Source organism: Bombus bifarius, unplaced genomic scaffold (genome assembly GCF_011952205.1).
Source record: "Bombus bifarius isolate JDL3187 unplaced genomic scaffold, Bbif_JDL3187 scf7180000007992, whole genome shotgun sequence".
Taxonomy (NCBI): Eukaryota; Metazoa; Arthropoda; class Insecta; order Hymenoptera; family Apidae; genus Bombus; species Bombus bifarius.
In genome coordinates, this window is record NW_022884373.1 from 2,987,461 (window position 1) to 3,006,972 (window position 19,512).

Here is a 19,512-nt window from a genome sequence, read left to right on the forward strand (position 1 = left end):
GGACAAGCCCCCGTTACTTTTTCGACACTCTGTATACATATCCCAGTATAGCTACGTGTCCTTGCATACCCCTAACAAGCTGACTTTTACGCGAGATCGACATGGTCATTTCGCGCCGATTCTGTGTTTACCCAGAGCGATAAATAATCTACATTACAGGCGTCGCGTTGATTTCCACCTAACTATAATTTACCGAGACAAGTGTGGCTATGTTTGCGTTGAAAATGCGAACCAGATACAGCTAATTTTATATTTAACCTTCGTGCTGCCAGGTGTCCGATCAGCCAGCCATTTGTGTATCAGCAGTTTTATGTAATGCGACCATTTACTACCACCTTTAACCATTTCTTCTTATCTCTTTTCTAAATTCAGCAATGCGCGCGTATTGCACTTCTGCAGTAATTTCAGAACCACTTAAACGATCCACCGTTAAATGGATTCGCTTATCTAATTGCATAACTGTAAAAGTTTTATCAAAAGATGGAGAAAAAAGATTAGATCAGCCAAGTTACAGTTAGAATTGAACCGGCGAAAAGTGAAACGCGCTCTTTTTGGGAATACAGTTTATAGACGGTACTCGAGCAATTTCCAATATCTCTTTCAAGCTGTTTAACGAAATTTGGTACACAACCGCGAGAATTATTTTCGATCTGTCGAATGTTCGTTATTTTTGTATTTTTTCCATTTTAACGTTCTGAATTCTAATTAAAGAAACAGGAATTTTGCCGTGCGATCTTAGTTTTCCGTTTAAGCCGATTTCCAAGTCGACTTTACAGAATTTAACAATCGGTCGCTGGGAGATTACACCCAATACGATAAAATTTAATAAAATCCATTTGAAAATTGAACAATTGCGGAAACCTTTATCGTGCAAGCAGCGCAGTTGAATTAATTAAATGAACTACATTTCGCTACGCAACTGCGGCAGTTTTGTTCGCTAATATTCTAAAATGTATCTCATTTTTAATTAAAAAGAAAAAAGTCGATAAGGTAATTTTCCTCGTACAACGTTTCACGATAAGAAAGATACGTGCTCCTGAAATGAAACTGCAGCTACGCTAAAGCGATTGACGTAATTGATACCGAGGCAATTGGTACAAGTACTTTCACTCTGGATCGGTATAACAGGTAGGTCACTTGGCATTTTTTAATGAGGTTGTTAACACGACGTGTTCGTACGTAACCAGTGGCCATTCTTATGTATGTATATGAATGTACTATAATAATTTCTTGTATAAAACGTTCGAATTCGATGGAAGAAAAATGTTTCTGCAACAGATCGTTGAAGTGAAATTTTCGTTTGGCACGTTTGTTAAGCAATCCTGCATCAAGAGACACAGGTGTTCTTGGTAATATGAATTCATGTATCATTCATGTTCAACTGTTCGAAATAATTGAGCAACTGCATACGCGATTAAGTTTCCATGTTCCGTATTCCGCAAGCATTTAGCGAAATTGTCATTCGTTTCGCAGATGTGAGATTCTACAGTGTCGTGTAGTATTCAATTATTCTGTTATTCGGCGTCGTGCTTAAAATTTCACGAAAAGAATTATAGTAGAAGCTCTGCGGCTTTCAAGAATAGCATCCTTCGCTTGAGAAGGCAAAACAGCCTTTGCAATAGTCGTCGATATTCTCTAGAATTTGTTAAAAATTATTTAAAATAAAAAACTACACTCCTTTAGCAGTTGCGTTTCTTTTCCATACGAATTACCTTGAATAATAATGCATGTTTTAACACGCATATCTAATTGATCATAACACGTGTCTTCATTGCTCGCTATGTATTTTCTTCGTTTTTCTAAACTTTTACGTCGCAAAAACGTGCCAGCTGCGTCACTGGCATTAGTCGGATAATTAAACGTATAAGGTAAAGTATGCAAATCTATCTACGCATTAAGCAATTAAATCCGACGTAAAAAGTGTCCAACGTCCGCATCTGGCAAGCTTCCCTTCAAACACCTTCGTCCTCCGCACGCGTAAATTACCAAAAGGAAGATAAAAGATAAGATTTTGTTCTTGGTTTCACCATTTCGTTCCTATCAGCGACCACCAAATCGAACGTTATTTCAGGAAGTGCAGCCACGATCCTCTCGATACCAGGAACGTGAGCCGATTGCGAATTTTCGGTTCGCACAAACAGCCTAACCACGGATAAATTGGAGAGTATAGCTGGGTCCGCCGAGTCCTCTTTGCTAGAGCATCGCCACAGGGTATACCCTCTTCCATCTGCTCCCACTCTTTGCACCGGTTGGCGACGAGGGTTGGCCTTAACACGTCCTTAACCCATTTCCCGACAGCGTTACGTTAACGCAACATAACGCTTCAGCTTCTTCTCTTACTCCTCTCTTTTTTTATCTCTCTATCCGAGCTCGCCTGCTCCAGTCAGCCAGCTCTTCAACGTCGTTCGTTAAACCGCAGCGGAACGTTAACGATGCCCCCTTGCTCCGATAAAGACCAGCACGCCAACCGGCGATCCTTAATTAATACCTTTTCTCATTATCACGTTCGACCGACCGAGCTGCAAATCGAGCGGACCATTTGTCATCGGTAGAGTTAACGCGTTTCGTCGAGTGTTTGCCAATGGATCAGAGAAGTTAGGTTTTGTCGGAGTGCTGGGTATCTCGCATTGTTCGCAGGTGATCGGATGTGATTGGTAGAGTTGACGATAGTGGAGTGTTAGAGATGGTATAGATCGTGTCGTTGACAAATTTTGGTTGAACATGTCGGTAGTTTCATAATCGAGAGAAATGATTGAAGCGTTCAGGTTTCACTGCAGCGTAATTGGATCACGTTGACGGTTTCAGTCGGGTCGTATTTGGCACAGTTTGAATTATATATAGGCCACTTGATTGTATTTCATATTTTATATTCAATAAGAGAAGGATGATCTACGAAGAATGATTCATGAGTAATCTTAGCACGTGAATTTCAATCAACTGATACTCTCTAAATAATTCCTATAGCTTTCTCAACGGTATAAAAACCGACGCTTTTCATATTTTCACTGGATCAAATTTCCATCCAAGCAATCGTTCACCGTGATCCAAATTTAATATCCTTCCTTCACAGCTTCTTTCTCTATAAGAGTCTTGCGCTTCGTAAAAATCCAATTGCAGCAGCAGCAAGGAGACAAAGAAGAGTTCTCCAATTCGAGGAAACCACGAGCAAAGCATCAGACAGAGGGAACCAAAGGGAATTAGGAATTAGCTACGCTCTGCGGAACAGTCGATTCTACCAGATAAGTATCGAGAAGGCTCGAGGTTTTTAAGACGTTAGACGACGCCAAGGAGACGTTTATCATCGTATGTCCCTCAGCACCAGGTGACAAAGCACCCTTCATCTTTGCCAGCCCTTCTGCGGATATAAAGTATAAATCGGCTTCGATGGCCGGAATCGATGCTCTACTTTGGATAAGAAAATAAAGCCTCGTTGCATCAAAGTGCAAGCGTGAAGAGCTTGCAACCGCGGGGCTTTTCTAAAATCCTTTTACGGTTTGTCTCGAAGTGCATGGAACAATTCAACGGTGGCTCTGAATTCTTCTCGAAAAGCAGATAAATCGACAAGTTTCCCGTTTCTTCCAACTTTTCAAACGGATGATAGATTTGAAAAATGTTTCGGACGCGTATGTGATTTGCCTGGAATTTTCGTAGAGAGATTCGAAGAGCAGGTAAAATAAAATAGCAAGAGGACATTTCGAGAGACGGGTAAGTTGCTACCTGAAAGCGAGATTATTCTGTGAACGCTTTGGTTGGGAGAAAGTAGGTCTGAAAAACGCTTGGGACACGTTCTGTCTAAATCCAAATGTCTATTTCGGTATTACGATTTTAAAGCCGACGAAATAGGGATGCTTTGGAACTGGAAAATTCTGCTTCTTAATCGACGAACGTTAAACAGGTAAACTTTCCGTTTCAAGTAACACTTAGTTAATTAAAAAACACACGTGTAATATTAAATGAATGTACAAAGAAAACAAATTTATGCATAGAATGAATTTTTAATCGTTCGACCAACCTCGAACCTCTAACCTTTCATAATGAAAAATTGATTGATTGATCAACAGCGTTAATTGCAATATCCATAAACTCGTGTTATTTATTAAATTCAGCAAAATAATCTGCAGAACGTAACATGCATCGAAACAAACACGAATCTCAGGCAGAATAATGCTCGGCCAACAATTCCACCACTACTTTAACAATATTCACGCTGGAGACGACACACCGGCGTATAAACAGAAATATTCTTTCTTTTTCCGTGTTTCTCTCCGCGAAATGATTTTTCCGGAGCAAACGAGCTTGTCGCGAAGTAGGCAAACGGCGTTATATCCCGACCCAAATTGGAATCGATTCAACCTCGTAGAGCAGTCATCGAGATAACGCGAAAAGAAGGTTTGGAGATTCGAATTTATGTGCATGCCAGGTCAATCGTTTTTCCTCTATTGCCATACGAACGAAAGCCTCTTCTTTCGTTTCGAAACCGAGTTCGAGGAGTATCCGAGCGTGAGCGTCGACTAGAACGATTTTTCAGAATCAGTTGGCGCCGCCCGGAAAACGATCGGCTTATCGTCCTTTTTCCTGCCTGTTATGCTCTCTCTATGTGCTCAAGACTCAGTCGCTTTTTCCCTATTTCTTCTGAAATACACGCCTTTGTCACTGTGTTCGAGAATTCTCTATCCGGTTGCCAGCGAATCATCTTCGCGAAGATATTTTTAGAATAGTTGGTGAGAAATTTTCCAACAAACAAGTAATGATGAATTTGACTTGACAATCGATAGGAGGAATTTGTGTGTGTAATAAAAATGATCATTAGCTTTATTATCTCTCAGTAAATACTAAAGAAGCGGGACATTTTCTGTTTACACCATTCGTGAATTAGCTAAAATTAAGCTATCTTCCAATTCTAAATCTAATTTCGTTGCTAAATTCGTTATTGTCGATATCTTATTATCGCACGACGAGAATATATCCGGCTATAATTGTATTTATATCAAACAGTTTGTATGATATTTATCGTTATCCCACCTTAGTTACGTCCAAGGATTTGCCCAATTTACTATGAATAAATAAATGAACATAATATGTTCACATTGTCCGACATAAATTCTGATATCTGTTTATGAAATTCCCGTATTTCGCGTATGAGTTATTTTCAGTTAAATTTCATATGAAATGATAAACGTTATTTTCTGTCATACAAATCTATTCTTCGTCGTCACATATTTTAAATACCACTATAGGTATTCATTTAATATCAAGTTCTATCGTTCTCGTTATGATTTAATTCCCTCTTATATCGTAAATTAATTATTATTATTAAATATTCGTCGTTTAATTGTGATTAATAGAATCAAAAGCCAATCCGTCACGTTTTCTTGACTTCTATTCGAGAAGAACAAGATCCTCTTAAGACAAAGCTATTATCTTCCAAGCAATATTCTCCATCATTGTATACTATACACATACCATGAAACGTTGCAAACATACTTATTGGATATATCGTTTACCTATATGTTTGTGTAATACGTATTTGTTCATTCGTGTCAGCAAACACACGATCATTGAAATGATATCAGTGGCGTATCTCGATCTTCCTAGACCTGTCATCATTTCTAAATTTATTACATCATTCCCTTTACTACGTAATTGTTATCATTCAATATCTTATTTATATTTTCCTTTATGGATAAAATAAGAGCGATCAAGACACTGAAATGTATGTTCGAAACGATAAACTTGAGAATTTCATGAATGAAATCTCTATTATATCATAATTTTGATGCTCTTGTTCCACGTATAGTAGTCTCGTAAATAGCATAATTATTTCAATGATTTGCGTTAAAGATTATATGATTCTATTTTTAAAAAAAGCAACGTCATCTTTCGTGTATAAGGATATTTAAGAAAATTTATTTGTAGGGAAGTACATTTACCGTACATTAGGGATCGTTTAATATGAAACTGCACTTTGCTATCCAACTTTTCCACCTTCCCCCCTGAAAAACCTAACTACAGCGCCCTAAATGCTTAGCGAAAAATACGGCCCTGAACTTGTATAATTTATGTAGATACCTGTAGGATCGCCGCGCCCATTTCCGCGACGAGCTCGTTCATGGTGTTGTCCCAAGAAAATATAAGCCCTCGACAAAATTAACACTTACAGCTAGCCGGATAAATAATGTATGTATTCGTGTTCTCAAGACCATGTGATCTACAATTTAATATATAACATAACGTATTATGCTACGTATTTATCATTTTTAACGTGTTCAATAAATTACTAATTAATCCACTTAACTACATTTAACATATTCAAATTTTTATCCACAATAATTGAAAAATAAAAGTAATTTTTATTCCAGTGTTAAATACGTATTATGAAATGCAAATTGCCTTTATTTCAGTCCATTGAGAGTTTCTGACTTAATTACGAATTTAAATGAGCATAAATAACGTGAGAGATGATGCTAGGGGAGCAAAAAGTGTATCGAGGCCCTATTTCAGCAGTTAAGGCTTAATAAGGAAGAGGCGGCATACTTTATCCTCATCCATGTGCATAAAAGTGGATAACATCGTTCGAAAATGTTTTTCCGATAATTACGATAATTGCGAAACGGAGGTTATTTGCTCGTAAATCTGGATCCACTTCCCGCGCCAGATAGCGATCGATTTGACCTATCGAAATCCTGCATTTGCATTAAAGTCGGTAATCTTTATGCAATTTTATGAACATGGCAATAAAATTTATTATCCTTCGATAAAACATATGGTAACATTCCACGAATGCCATTAATAATACTAATAGAACGAAATAAATAATTCTCTATAGATACTATTTTAATTCCTTGTCAAGTTGAATATTATACAATACTGGAATAAAACAGGAAATGTTCATTTCTATTATTATCAAAACAGAGAATATCCAACCAGTTTATTAACATTCGGACGCTTTACTCTTGACTCATTTACTATGCATGAAGCTTTATTATTACCGCTGAACCGTAATGCAAACATATACCGATCAGACATAGTAATACAATAGGAAGAATAGGCATGTATCTTATATTATTCCAGTAGAGGATAAAAATCACTATTTTTAACAAGAACACATCTTTAACGGTATCTTTCTTACGTATCTACATATTTTCACTTTGTAACCCTTCTTTTATGGTTCGACAATTTCCTAGTTTCCATCCCTACCAACATTACATTACATTACAACAATACATTATACAATAATATGAAGGTACTAAAAATAAACATTTCCTGCTTTTCCCTCATCCTTCGTTCGTACTCCAAATAGCAGAAGATAACAAACAAGTTACAAGTACTACTCAAACCTTTGCTGGAAACACGGAAGTCACAAATCCACGTTCCAATTTCCTCACCTTGATTCAACTATACATACATATCAAGAACACCTTCACGATCCTTAATCTCGGGGCCATAAATTTTTCGGCAACCCGCGAAACACTAATCTCGGGAAGAAGAATAGTCCCGTCGAATCGCATTCGGCGCGCAATTAACTCCCGCCGCGATATATTCCCCTAGATTACAAACGTTTCCCCTAAAAAGAGCAGTTTCTAGAGAACAGGTTAAGGACCTCGGGATTAACGGTTTTCGCGGCGAAAAGGGAGATCATGGCGGCGCTAGTATCGTTGAAAAGCGCCGCGGCGATAATTCCGTGTACGGTGGCGCGCTATCGAATCTCGTTCGCAATATCTCGAATGGTTTTTGTTTTGCCGCCGGCGTGCGGCCCAGATAAGACGATATTTACGCCAGTGATACTTCACCTCGAGAGAGAAAAAAGTAGAAAAAAGAAATGTATATCGGCTGCTTGTGCCGTTCGTCACATCTCACAAATACTCACAATGCACAGCGTTGCATCCTGTTGCGTTTTTCAGATGTCGTGTGCTCGCTATTCACTTCGGTCTCGTGCCAAGCGGGCCACGGTGGAATGGAAAGACGGCCGTAAGAAACACAACGTTCTATGTTTTGTTTCCTCTCTGTCTGTTGCATAAATTCCTATTTCCCCTTTCTCCCGCTCTCGCCGAGCCGCTTCTCGAGATTCGTGCCGTGCCTCCGGGACAAAAAAACAGTTTAGAGACAGTGCAGGCGCAGGTTGAAGGCAACGCAACGCGCATCGAGACCGTACAATCCGCGACGATAGCTTCCGACAGTTCTCTCTTTACTGCTTTCCTACGAGGCGTTTCTTTCCAAAGATAATTTATTGAAATGGCCGAAACGCTACTTCGAATTTATCCATTTTTCAAACGAAACGTAGACAGAATTAGAGTATAGGGGAGAAGTTTTACTATATAGAACGGAAGTAGGTGCTAGAGACATTTCGAATTTCGAGATACGATCTTCTTCCTTGTCGTATAGGTTAGAAACTTGACTCGAGTGGTAATACTATTATGAAACTGTTTAAATCGTATTATTATATAAAATAATATAATGACAGTTGTTACATTACTGTCTACTTAATGACGATATTGAATAATGTTATCTCAGAAATATAACTTAAAGTCATCATTAAGTACACGTTCCACACAATTGATCTAGCAAATTTCTGTGATTAATTAATTTTATCTCTACCGTACGAGATAGTGATTGATTGCTCATTGCTTATAAACACGCCATTACTTTCTGACGTCTTGAGTTTAAAATACTGTGTGAACTGGTTTGAACTCACCCCTAGATCGTTAAGCAAGTAACTGCACGTAAAATGGGCCATAATACTTTGCTGTCTCTCGCTTCATCGTTAAGCCTGTTATTCTTACTACATAAAGAGTTGGGCTTTCCAGTAAATCATACAACAATATAAATTCAATAATGCTACTATTTATATTTCATTTATACTATCTTCTTATACAAACGAACTGATAGAAATACCTATATATCTAACATATAATCTATTTGTTTCTTGAGAATTGGTTATCGATCACGCATATAGATAACGCAATTAAGATACTTGTAAGAAGTAAAGTTAATCAGTTTAGCTTCTAGGACGCTCACATTCCACTGCAAACATCTTTCAGTTCTAACTAAATGAAAATATTACCAACTCTGAAACGTAGACTATAAATATATTAGAGTTTCTAACCCGTATCCTCCGAAATCATCCCTTAAAATCATCGTACGATTATCGTCGCAGCGGGAACGATTTCGAAATCGTTCTTGTTGGCGGCCCGTTTCGCGGCGTCGCGAGGCAACAATACTCGTGCGGCGTCGGGTCGTTGACCTGTTTTTTTTCGTAAAGCGGACACACGACAGAGGAAGCACGGAATCGGGAAACGGTGGTGGTAGAGAGAACTTGGTCACGAAGAGGGAAAAGCTAACGAGACGGGGAGGAGAAAAGAAGAAACGAGCGCGTGGCACGTCGACTATCCGTGCCAGTGAAACGCAACTTACGAGAACCAATTAAAACGCACCGGGCGAATCCTAGCATTCTTGCGCGTGCATGCACGCGCGATCGAGAGCGAGCGCGCGAGAAACGCCCTTGGAAACGCTCGCTGGAATCGCATTTTTTCCTAACACAGGAAACAATCCAGAATCCATTTCTCTCGTGAAAGTGTGTTTCTAGGTTCCTGCGAATATTGCGATGCGTATATGAAATATGAAGTTATTCTTTGGAATTTCAATTATTCGGATAGTAAAAGCTAGCCGATTCTTTTTTCTTCCCGTTCCCCGCTTTTTCTCTTTTGTTTGTTTTTGGCTGGGCATGGATACTATACGAATGCTCTTTTCAATATTGCTCATGAATAAGTGGAAAATGGATGTTACGATGTGAAAAGAATTCTCGTATAGTTACACCGTGATCCTGATTATTTTGACACACAGAAATAAAGTTTCTTTATATGTCAACTTTGAAAATTGAAATTTTGAAAATTGCTTGTGTGAAAGATACACCCCTGCTTGTATCTAAGAGTGTGCTTTGATCTGGCTAGAGTTTTCCAAGGTAATCGCAACATCAAACGAATACCGCTATAATTTGTGTTTTTTGATCAAGTTCTACGACTTCACTCCTATATTCCGATATACTTTCAGAGTAATATAATTATTGTTAATTATTAATTCTTAAGTAGTGATTCACGAGTTAATCTATGCTGAAGCTGAAGGTGCAGAGGGTTAACATACGTTGTTAACCAAAGTGAACTATTCCACTACTCTGATTGCTCTGATTATCGTTACTGACGACTGTTAGATAAGACTCTGTTTTAACAAATCAATCTCAACTAGCAACGAGAACAATTAGTCCTACTAAAAATATATGCTGTATATCCACCAATGAGATTATGTAAACAAGCGTAAAGACGACGAAGGAAAATGTAATATAAAATTACACAACTTGAAAAAAGTATTATCAAATTTTTTAAAAAGATAATCCTACCGAACTCTTGATTTCTTTACATCTCACTGAAATCTCGAGAAACGAGTCAACATGAGAATATACGAATTTTTCCAATAAACGACTTTTATAAAAGACAATAGAAAAAACGTTTTAGCAAGTCAAGTAGTTTTCATCAATGTCGAATGGCAGATTTATCGAATGAAACACCAGTTCTTCTAGCATCGAAAATTCCTTGCTTCGTCTTTATCGACTCGATAGAACACGAGCTCGATGTATATTTTGAAATGACGTGAAACCAAACGTTATACGCACTATATTCACCTGTACAGTAACAAGCCACGTGGAAGATCGTAATACGCCACAATAATCACAAGTCGTAAGTAAGAAACTCTTATTCTATTCTCGGTTCAAAATATTCTATTCTTAAATATTCTTTTCTTAATTTAGCGAACAAGTATTTTTATCTTTCGAGAAGGTTAAAATAATCGTTCAAAATTAGCAGAATATTTCAGGATCAATTGTGAACAAATTTTCATTGCAAATCAATTCCCTTGAAAACAAAATTTTGATCAGTATCTGAAAAATTGTCCAACTACGTCTAGCATCGAAAAGCATTAATATTTTAATACCACGATACTTTCCACGTATAAACAGAAATTTCCTATATAGCATGAGTTTCTATAATTTCCCTATAAAAGAGTAACATTCATATACCGTAATTTTATAATACGTATAACATATATAATATAAATGCAATATCACCAATAGTATCCATAAATCGTACTATCAATGAAGTGTGAAACTCCATTTGTTAATTAGCAGTTTTCACCCAAAGAAAATACCACTTTTCCCATTCGAGTCGCGTCTCCCAACGGCGCTCGCATACTAATGAAATCCATGATTTCTTAATTCCGCGATAACGGGGCTCCTCGTTAAGTTTCATAATTAATCGCACAGTGCACGATTGCACGCTGGTATCTCGTTTGGAGTAAATGGATTTAGAGCAATGACGATGACACTGGCGTAGGAGAGGATCGATGTATTCAAATGTCAAGGATGAAGAATCGTACTGGAACGGATAACATGGAAAATCGATCGACGTCCATTAACATGATACGAATTAATCGAGGAATAATCAATTCATCACCGAAACATATTAAACGTGGAACGAATTATCCTGACTGTACGTATTGCTATCGGTTTAAAGCTTTTCGATCGCTCAGGATGCTTCGATATCTCGTTATGATGGACTTAATTTCAGTTCAACGTTATACGATAATGATAGCGAACCTCATACACGACATTTTATAATTTTTTCGATTAATTGATTCATAAAAACGAGTGATTTATATACTTCCGTAAGAATTTAATAAGAATTCCTCAAGAAAAAAAAAAGAACCGTAAGAATTATATTTTTAAAAAATATTTCAATATTAAGTGTTCAGTCTAATTGTCCTAAAATATCTAAATCCACAAATATTCCCCATTTTATTTGTATCTTTCAACTTACAAAATTGAGTAGCGTGGCTTCTGAACGACTCACGTATACAACATTGTATAAATATTTAATGCAAATATAATATATATTAATATTATTGTATAGAATAATAATATCGTACATGGTTGACTGGAGTTTTTATTTTTCCACTCTTAAATACGCATCGTTTATCTTCGAAAGGAATGTGAATTTCTATTTCACTACTACAATTACGTAATCATGTAACCTGACTATATCTCTTCCACGAAATATAGTGTTTTGATTAGTGACGAATTTTTATGACCTGGCTGTATCGTGGCTTATATAGAAACAAGGTGTCGTAAAGGTAGTACCTTGACACGAGTAGGTGCACGCAACGTTCCACTTTCGATCGTGATCGATTTAGATCGAATTACCAGGTGGAAATTTTGCGGAAATTAATACGTCAGATAGGTGCGCGCTATGAGATAGTATCGATCGTAACGTCGATCCGATATTGCAGAAGCTGCGGATAAATAGCGCGCCGTCTCAGATTCGATTTTGCCGGTTGTCTGGCGCAACATCTGTATCTAATAGAAAGGGTTTGAATTCGACCCATGACCCGACATATTCCTTCCCATAAATCAACGTATTACCGAATCATGCAATAATATCAATAATGTTATTGGCGATAATGTTACTGCTACAAGACGATACGAAGAGACAAGAAAGATTTTATAACAAGTGATTTTAGATGTATTTTTGATGGAAGAATATCGCTGTTTTGGAGATTATTTTATTATACAGTATATTATATTATTATATATTATTATTATATTATACAATATTTTTAAGGTAATTAAAAATAGCTTAGAGTCCTCCAACATCTAGAAAATCAAGTTTCAATTATTTAAAGATCTTATTCGTGCATCGAATATTTGCAGATTTCAATATTTCCAGACAATTGAATTTTCAATATTTAGAAATTTCAATGTTTCCAAGACAATCGAATAACATTGGGTATCTGGAGATTTATGCATATAGATATCGAACTAAATTGATTTTTAAATATTCAAAGATTTAAGTAACTTTAGTCGTCACCTGTTTCGTTCTAAACGAACTTCGTTTCGTCCAGTTAAGGTACAAAATACTTACGTGGTAAACTCCGAAATATTTCGCAACTGCGAATTAATAGTTACGCGAAATTTATACGAAGCACGATTTCATCTCCCATTTAACCGCTGAGAATTGAACGTGGTCCGCACATTACCACATACACACGCTACAATATGTATTCAAAACTTGCCTGGCCGAACATCGATCGTTATTCCGATCTACAAGATTACAGAGGCATCGTATCAGTCTCAAGAGCAGTAATTACGGAAAGCGAGAGAGGATCATTCGTCTTGCAGCTATCAAGGCGATCGATCGATAAATTCGAGAAATTCGACGACGTGTACGCGCGTCGGGCTAATTGTTGAGCTCGCGTGCGCCTCCGTCAAGAAACTTCAACTTCTTCTGTCGTGTCATCACGCAACGCCGTTGCATAATGTTCAGACAGCAAATTATACGTATCAACCTTTCCGACTGCACGAAAGATCCGTGTAGGTGTAAAGCGGACCTTCGTTTATCTGAATTTCACGGAAGGTAAACAGTTCATATAACGTTTGTATGGATTCACTCCGTTAATTGTAGTTTTTCATTCACGCGAGAGGAATTCGTGTTCGGATAGGTTCATTCAGTCGGTTGGAGTTCGTCTAATCTGAAATTAATAAAAATTTCTACCCAATAAATGGAATTCGGATAAAAATGTATAAATAATCGATGTCTTGCATCGAAACGGCCACTATCAGTGACGGAAATTTTGTTATTTGTACAAATACCACTCGTCGAAATCTGCTCGACTAAAAACGTGAAAAATACTTAAAAAACAGAGGGAGTATATCCAGATTAATATCAAGTTTAATCGTTTCGAAATTTGATCGTCCTTTAATGAGAGTGGTAAAGATGTATATTTAACGGTAAAACTAAATAAAAACACATTATGTAATATATATTGTCTATGAAAAACAAAAAATATAACATAACGTGCGTCTCTGGTCCTCGTAAAATATTATTCTTTTTATCTCAAAAAAGGCCTGCTCCATGAAAAACGGAAAATATGACTTATCGTGTTTCTCTAGTCCTCGTAAAATATTATACCAGCTTTATCGCTGAGATGTATCGTACCGTAGGTATAATAGCTGCACAAGCAACGCCGCCTAAAGGTTTACCTACTAAAAGGGTTAGGTTCGCTAATCAAGAAATTATCACCACGAAGAGAAAAAGAAACTGTTCCACGAATAAACGAATGAAAGCACGTAATCATGCTCGCTGGTTCGCATCCGTTTCTTTGCAACAATGTTCGAGAATACCATTGCGTGTCTCTTATCTTGTGCACACATTTTTATACACTGTTTAATTACCGAGAACGGATCGCCCGAAATTAATTTCGCAGCCAGAACAAAGGAAAGGTTGATCAGGAGCGAGGATCGAAAACAGTGGGAAGAATTATGCCTGTACAGATACCTGGAAATGGCTTGTGATAACGTGAAGTTTGTTAATACGTTTCGTGAACGAATACATGTGGTTTTTGTACAGGTTGATAAGAGTTGCGAATACTTGAACGCTGTTGAATGGAATTACTATGTAGCCCATAGCGCAGATCATATTCTCTTTTTGTTAAATGCGAGCTTTTAGAAAGGTATTACTGCAATTCGTGCTTCACATATCCTTCGTGCCTTACTACAATACGATATTAGTTAACCATTACACTACTACAACTTCGGCAAAATTAATTGATTAAGACGTATTATTGAATCAGGAAATCTTAATAATTATTACATCTTAATACACTTTTCTTTGTATCTATACTTACAATTATAAATTATGATTATAATTTTACATCACAATTATTTCTTTATATTTAGAACCATTTCCTAAATATTTTTTGTAATATTCAATATTTCAAAATCTTTACTGTATATACATACATATATATAGGTACATAGTTTCTTTAATTATTTTATTATTCACTACGCACTTACTTAGTTACTTAATGCTTGATATTTACTCCCTCTATAATCGATACGCAAGGATCTTTAAATATCTGATATTTCAATATCGTTCTAACGTTTAAGATTACAATACTATTTTACTATTTATATATTTTATAAATAGCAAATTTAATACAGCCATATGTTCGTCGAATAATTACGAGTCAAAATGACCGACGCAAAAGGCATTTATTACGCGTAAAATTTCCCAATGACTCGTTAAACGGCGGCCGTTCTACCTCGTTCTACCGATTCCAGCACCCTAGCGGTGAAAAAAAAAAACAATTTGAAAAATCCGACCGCCCAACAATACAAAATGTATTACGAGCTCTTTGTACCGGTCGAACAATGAATCTAGAGTGGCTACCGATATATAGTGGTCTAACCTGCTTTCGAGGCCCACGGCACTGCCATATTAATTAAAAAGAAATAATCCAGTTCGCCGGGTTTCGTCTTTGCACTCTCGCTAACCTCCATCAACGGAATAAATCCAGTCTCGATAGCGTATCTCGAACGCTTCGCTGTGAAAATGCCAATACGAAGGGGTGTTAAGGGATAATTCTGCAAAACGACGAACATGAATCGAGTTTTTATCTCGCAGTGGTCTTGTACCGATAAATCGTATCGAGTAATCCGTACTTTGTGCTGCTAATAGTTTATGTCTATGACAATGTCTATTCTATGAACAAGTTCTATAGCTTTATAATTTTCTCACTTAGTTTAGTTATATCTTCAAAAACATCGTGGAAGAATAAATTTTCGATATTGAAAATAATTTACTATCATTCTAAATACGTAAAGATATTATTCCTCTGTAAAGGACTACGAGCAATAGTATTTGTGGAAACAGTACAATTTTCCAATTTGTTACTAGATTTTGTTACTAGATTTTGATTTCTTTTAGTATTGAGTCAATTTAAAGAAAACAAGTGGAATCTACCTTCAATTATGCATTAATTTTAAAGCAAACTATCATACTTCAACACCACTAACAAAGATTTCCAATATCACTGATCATAAGGCACGTAGGTTAGAATAAGATGTTTGGAGATTATGTATCTCCCCGCAGAATGAAAGTAATCATACAAGTACGGAAACACGTTAGTATACATTTCCAATTACACCACTCTGTTTAATGGGACCTTAAGAATTCGAAAAACAAAAGTGGAGAAAGAAGGGAAAAAGGGGCAGTGCATACAATGACACATTCCAATCACGCGTAATGACTGGCCGCTCCTTTGTTACACGCATTCTTCTCGCGAATGACAGTTATGCAGAATACAAAAAGTCACGCGCATGCGCATCCCACAGTTTTTTGAGACACTCGCTTTGATTGCTTGGATATGGCACGTTTCAAACATACGTATATATGTCCATACGAAACTAACCTATAAACATATCTAAGCAAACAACTATTGAACGTACTATTGAATACTTTATACATATTTTACTATGTACTTTATATCTTTACGTACGTAACTGAAGAAGTGGAATTTAAACAGAAATTTGTTTCATCTACGAGATATTACGGTAAATACTCTGTTTTGAATGTTTTATATATATTTCTACATATTATTATTCATTACATGCCTTCTTCTACTTCCAAATTTCTGATAAATGTATAAAAATCAGCCTGCTTATCAGCCTCTTCGTGACTCATGTACCACACATATATGTTATATATCGACAACCTACGTTGTGAAAGATTTGATAAAGAATTGTGTACTGCATTCACAGCAATTACGCAAATGCTTATTGAATCATATCTGTTATGAATTCCTATTTTTTACGGCTCTCGCGAAACCTTGTTTCCACGATTCAATCGTTAAAAGTGTTTTATATTAATCTATTGGATAATTGAAAAAAGATGCGCCATTCTTAATAACGGTTAGGTTTCCAACAGCTCGTCTGCGCCACCTCGGATTACGATTTTTACGAACTCGATCTAAACTGGTCCACGTGACGAGGGTTAATCTATTTTGCATCTGCTACTCGAAATTCGTATCTTTCACAGTGGCCAGTATCGCCGATATCGGAAACCAGTTCCGTCAAAGCAATCGATCTATTCTGCGCTAGAACTGGGAAACACCGGGGGAGGTGGAAGTAGAAAAGGAGAGAGAAAGAGCGAGTGAGTTCAATTTGCAAAATTACGAGGTACCATGGAAAAAATTGGCGGTCGCGAAACAACGCGCTTGCGTGAACTATGGAACGGTGACCTATAGTCAATTCATTGCGTACAATCACTTGCTTCGTAAAAATTAATCTAGCATATATTATTTTATTACGCAATTGTACTTGTACTTGTAATTTATAAAAAATAAATACGCTTCTTTCAACTATGAAAGTATGAAAAATTATTGTAATGTGTATTTTAAAATTTATTCAAAGTTTTAAAAAGAAGTTATCTCAAGTCAACATAATCGATAATAAAGCAAAATGCCATAAATTGGCCTACTGTTAGTATAAAACAAAATAGTTTCTAGCTCCTATATAAACATGGCTGCGTTGAAAACATTTCAACGAGGATACGAGGAATGGAGAAAATGCGACTGATCTAACGTAAACGTAAGGAACGTTGGGACGCACAAAGGGTGCCCGTCTCTTTTGATTCAAATTTTCCGATCCGTATGATCGTCGGGAAGGGATACGTTCCCCAGGAAACAGGAAAGAGAAAAAGAAAGAGAGAGACAGATATAGAGAGAGGGAAAAAGGAAAGGAGAGAGAGCACACGGACAGAGGGACCGACCGACAGGCTGGAATGTGGCCGTTAAACCGATCCCACCCAGCCAATCAGCATCCCCGTACCGTCGACGTTAAGACGAGTGTACAATATTGCCCTGTTAACTGGTCGGGATTTTGCTTCGATAACTGACAATTGCCATCTCCATAAATTTTTTCAACCGACTTTTTAAACTATTCTAGATTCTGGTATTACAGCGGTACCTCATTAAAGTTTCCAGTACCTTATTTGGGAAAGTACCTCCTCAAAAAAATATATTTCCAGGTAGTTTACAGTGTCTTCGTTTCTTCTGAATACAATCGAGATATGCATATCTGAAACATTTGTTTATTTTAAATTATATATATATATATATATACATAACGTCAGAAACACTCCATAAAATAAGTTCTAAGAAACAGGTGAATCAACGTGTCACTAGCGTACATATGTAAAATAAACAAATGTGTCAGCCATCCATATCACGTTAGTACTTATTGGGAAACACAGATATTTGAAATTTCTTAAGAATATATCTTCCTCGATAGCTGACCGGATAAGCTCCCGGTTCGTGACCAGTTAAAGAAGCACTACTGTATACATACCAGTAGAAGAAGCACTAGGAAGCACGACTCGCAAAAGCGTGAGAATAAAAAATAATCAGAGGTCAAGAAACAGACAGGGCGACAGAGGGTGCTCGCGATAATAACACGGGTCGATATACACCGGGCGTTATTTTGAGGCCCTTCGCGTTCGTAGGATTCTCGGACGAATGCGTAACATATACACAGCATTAGATGCATATACACTATACGCGTATAGAAACTGGGGTTGCTCTTTCTCGTAACGTGCACCTTTGACTGTCCTCGAACTTCTCTCTCTTTCTCTCTCCCTCTCTCTCACTCTCTTTGACTATGTGGTACCAAACCAATACAGGCAATACCACAGGAATATGTTAGATATATATGAAAATACGATCGAAGCCAGTAAGTAGTACTTACCTTGCCGCTCTTAGCTGCCGGCGAATTCTCAACGATGTCGTAGATGACGTGCGGCAAACCCGCGGTACCGAGGAGCGAGAACCCGAATCCGGACGAGTCGCCGCGGTTCAGGGTGACCACCAGCTCCTCAGCCATGTTTCGAGCACATTGATCACCTCACTGTCATTTGACGCACCTTCACGAAACCCGCACACCGTACACAAGGATTATCCGACGACCCGTGTTTATCTCGTCTTTCTCCTCTCTCCCTTTGTCAACCACCGTGTGTCACTCTACGTTTAACGTTCCTTACGTGCTCTCGCTCTCTTGGCACACGCACGAACACCCACACACGGACCAGGAAGCAAGGGCCCCCTTCGCGAACACTTTTCGCACTGCACCGCGCGATAGAACCGCGCCGCGCTCTCTATCTCTTTCCTTCCCTCTTCCTTCTCCTTGGTTCTTTCCTCTCTTTCCGTCACCGATGACACGAGCCTCCTACTACCCGATATGCACCGTCAACGATGGACCGCAGCCAGCGATATCGGAACGGACACGTAGAAACGCCACTCCTGCGCTTTTCACTGATACCCGCCTCGAAAACGCGCGCACTTCGTACCTGTGCCTGCGCGAACCGCGGCGGCGTCGCGGCAACCGACCACGTATCCTTGCGGACGACGCAGCCACCTCCACCCTGCCCGGCGAACGCCTCGCGACTGGATGGCGCCACCTACAAGGCATCTTACAGACCCCACCGGTCCTTCACCTCTCACACTACGTTAGTCAAAATCTACCGGCAACAATGCGATTGCAAATTACATTACATATGTATTACGTATGTATATGTATTATATCCAACTTTAAAAATTACACATAGACAATATATATGTTTGTATCTTTTATTGTGGTTT

The 19,512-nt window shown here is 37.8% G+C and overlaps 1 protein-coding gene and 1 long non-coding RNA gene across 8 annotated transcripts in view; one reads left to right on the top strand and one right to left on the bottom strand.

The window, feature by feature from the left end:
- The window catches only part of LOC117205552 (PH and SEC7 domain-containing protein 2), an 81,071-nt gene extending 61,749 nt beyond the window's left edge, over positions 1–19,322 (bottom strand). For 5 of the 7 annotated variants that reach the window (XM_033444077.1, XM_033444080.1, XM_033444078.1 and 2 more), the window contains exon 1: positions 18,623–18,757. In XM_033444077.1, the coding sequence (XP_033299968.1) occupies positions 18,623–18,757 (135 nt within the window). Of the gene's footprint in view, positions 1–18,622 lie in introns of all 7 variants that reach the window. The other 2 variants (XM_033444075.1, XM_033444084.1) reach the window with 2 other exon arrangements.
- On the top strand, positions 16,232–17,241 carry LOC117205555. The gene is made up of 2 exons (XR_004487253.1): positions 16,232–16,432; positions 16,917–17,241. It is a non-coding gene; the product is annotated as an uncharacterized LOC117205555 (long non-coding RNA).
- Positions 19,323–19,512: the final 190 nt, after the last annotated feature.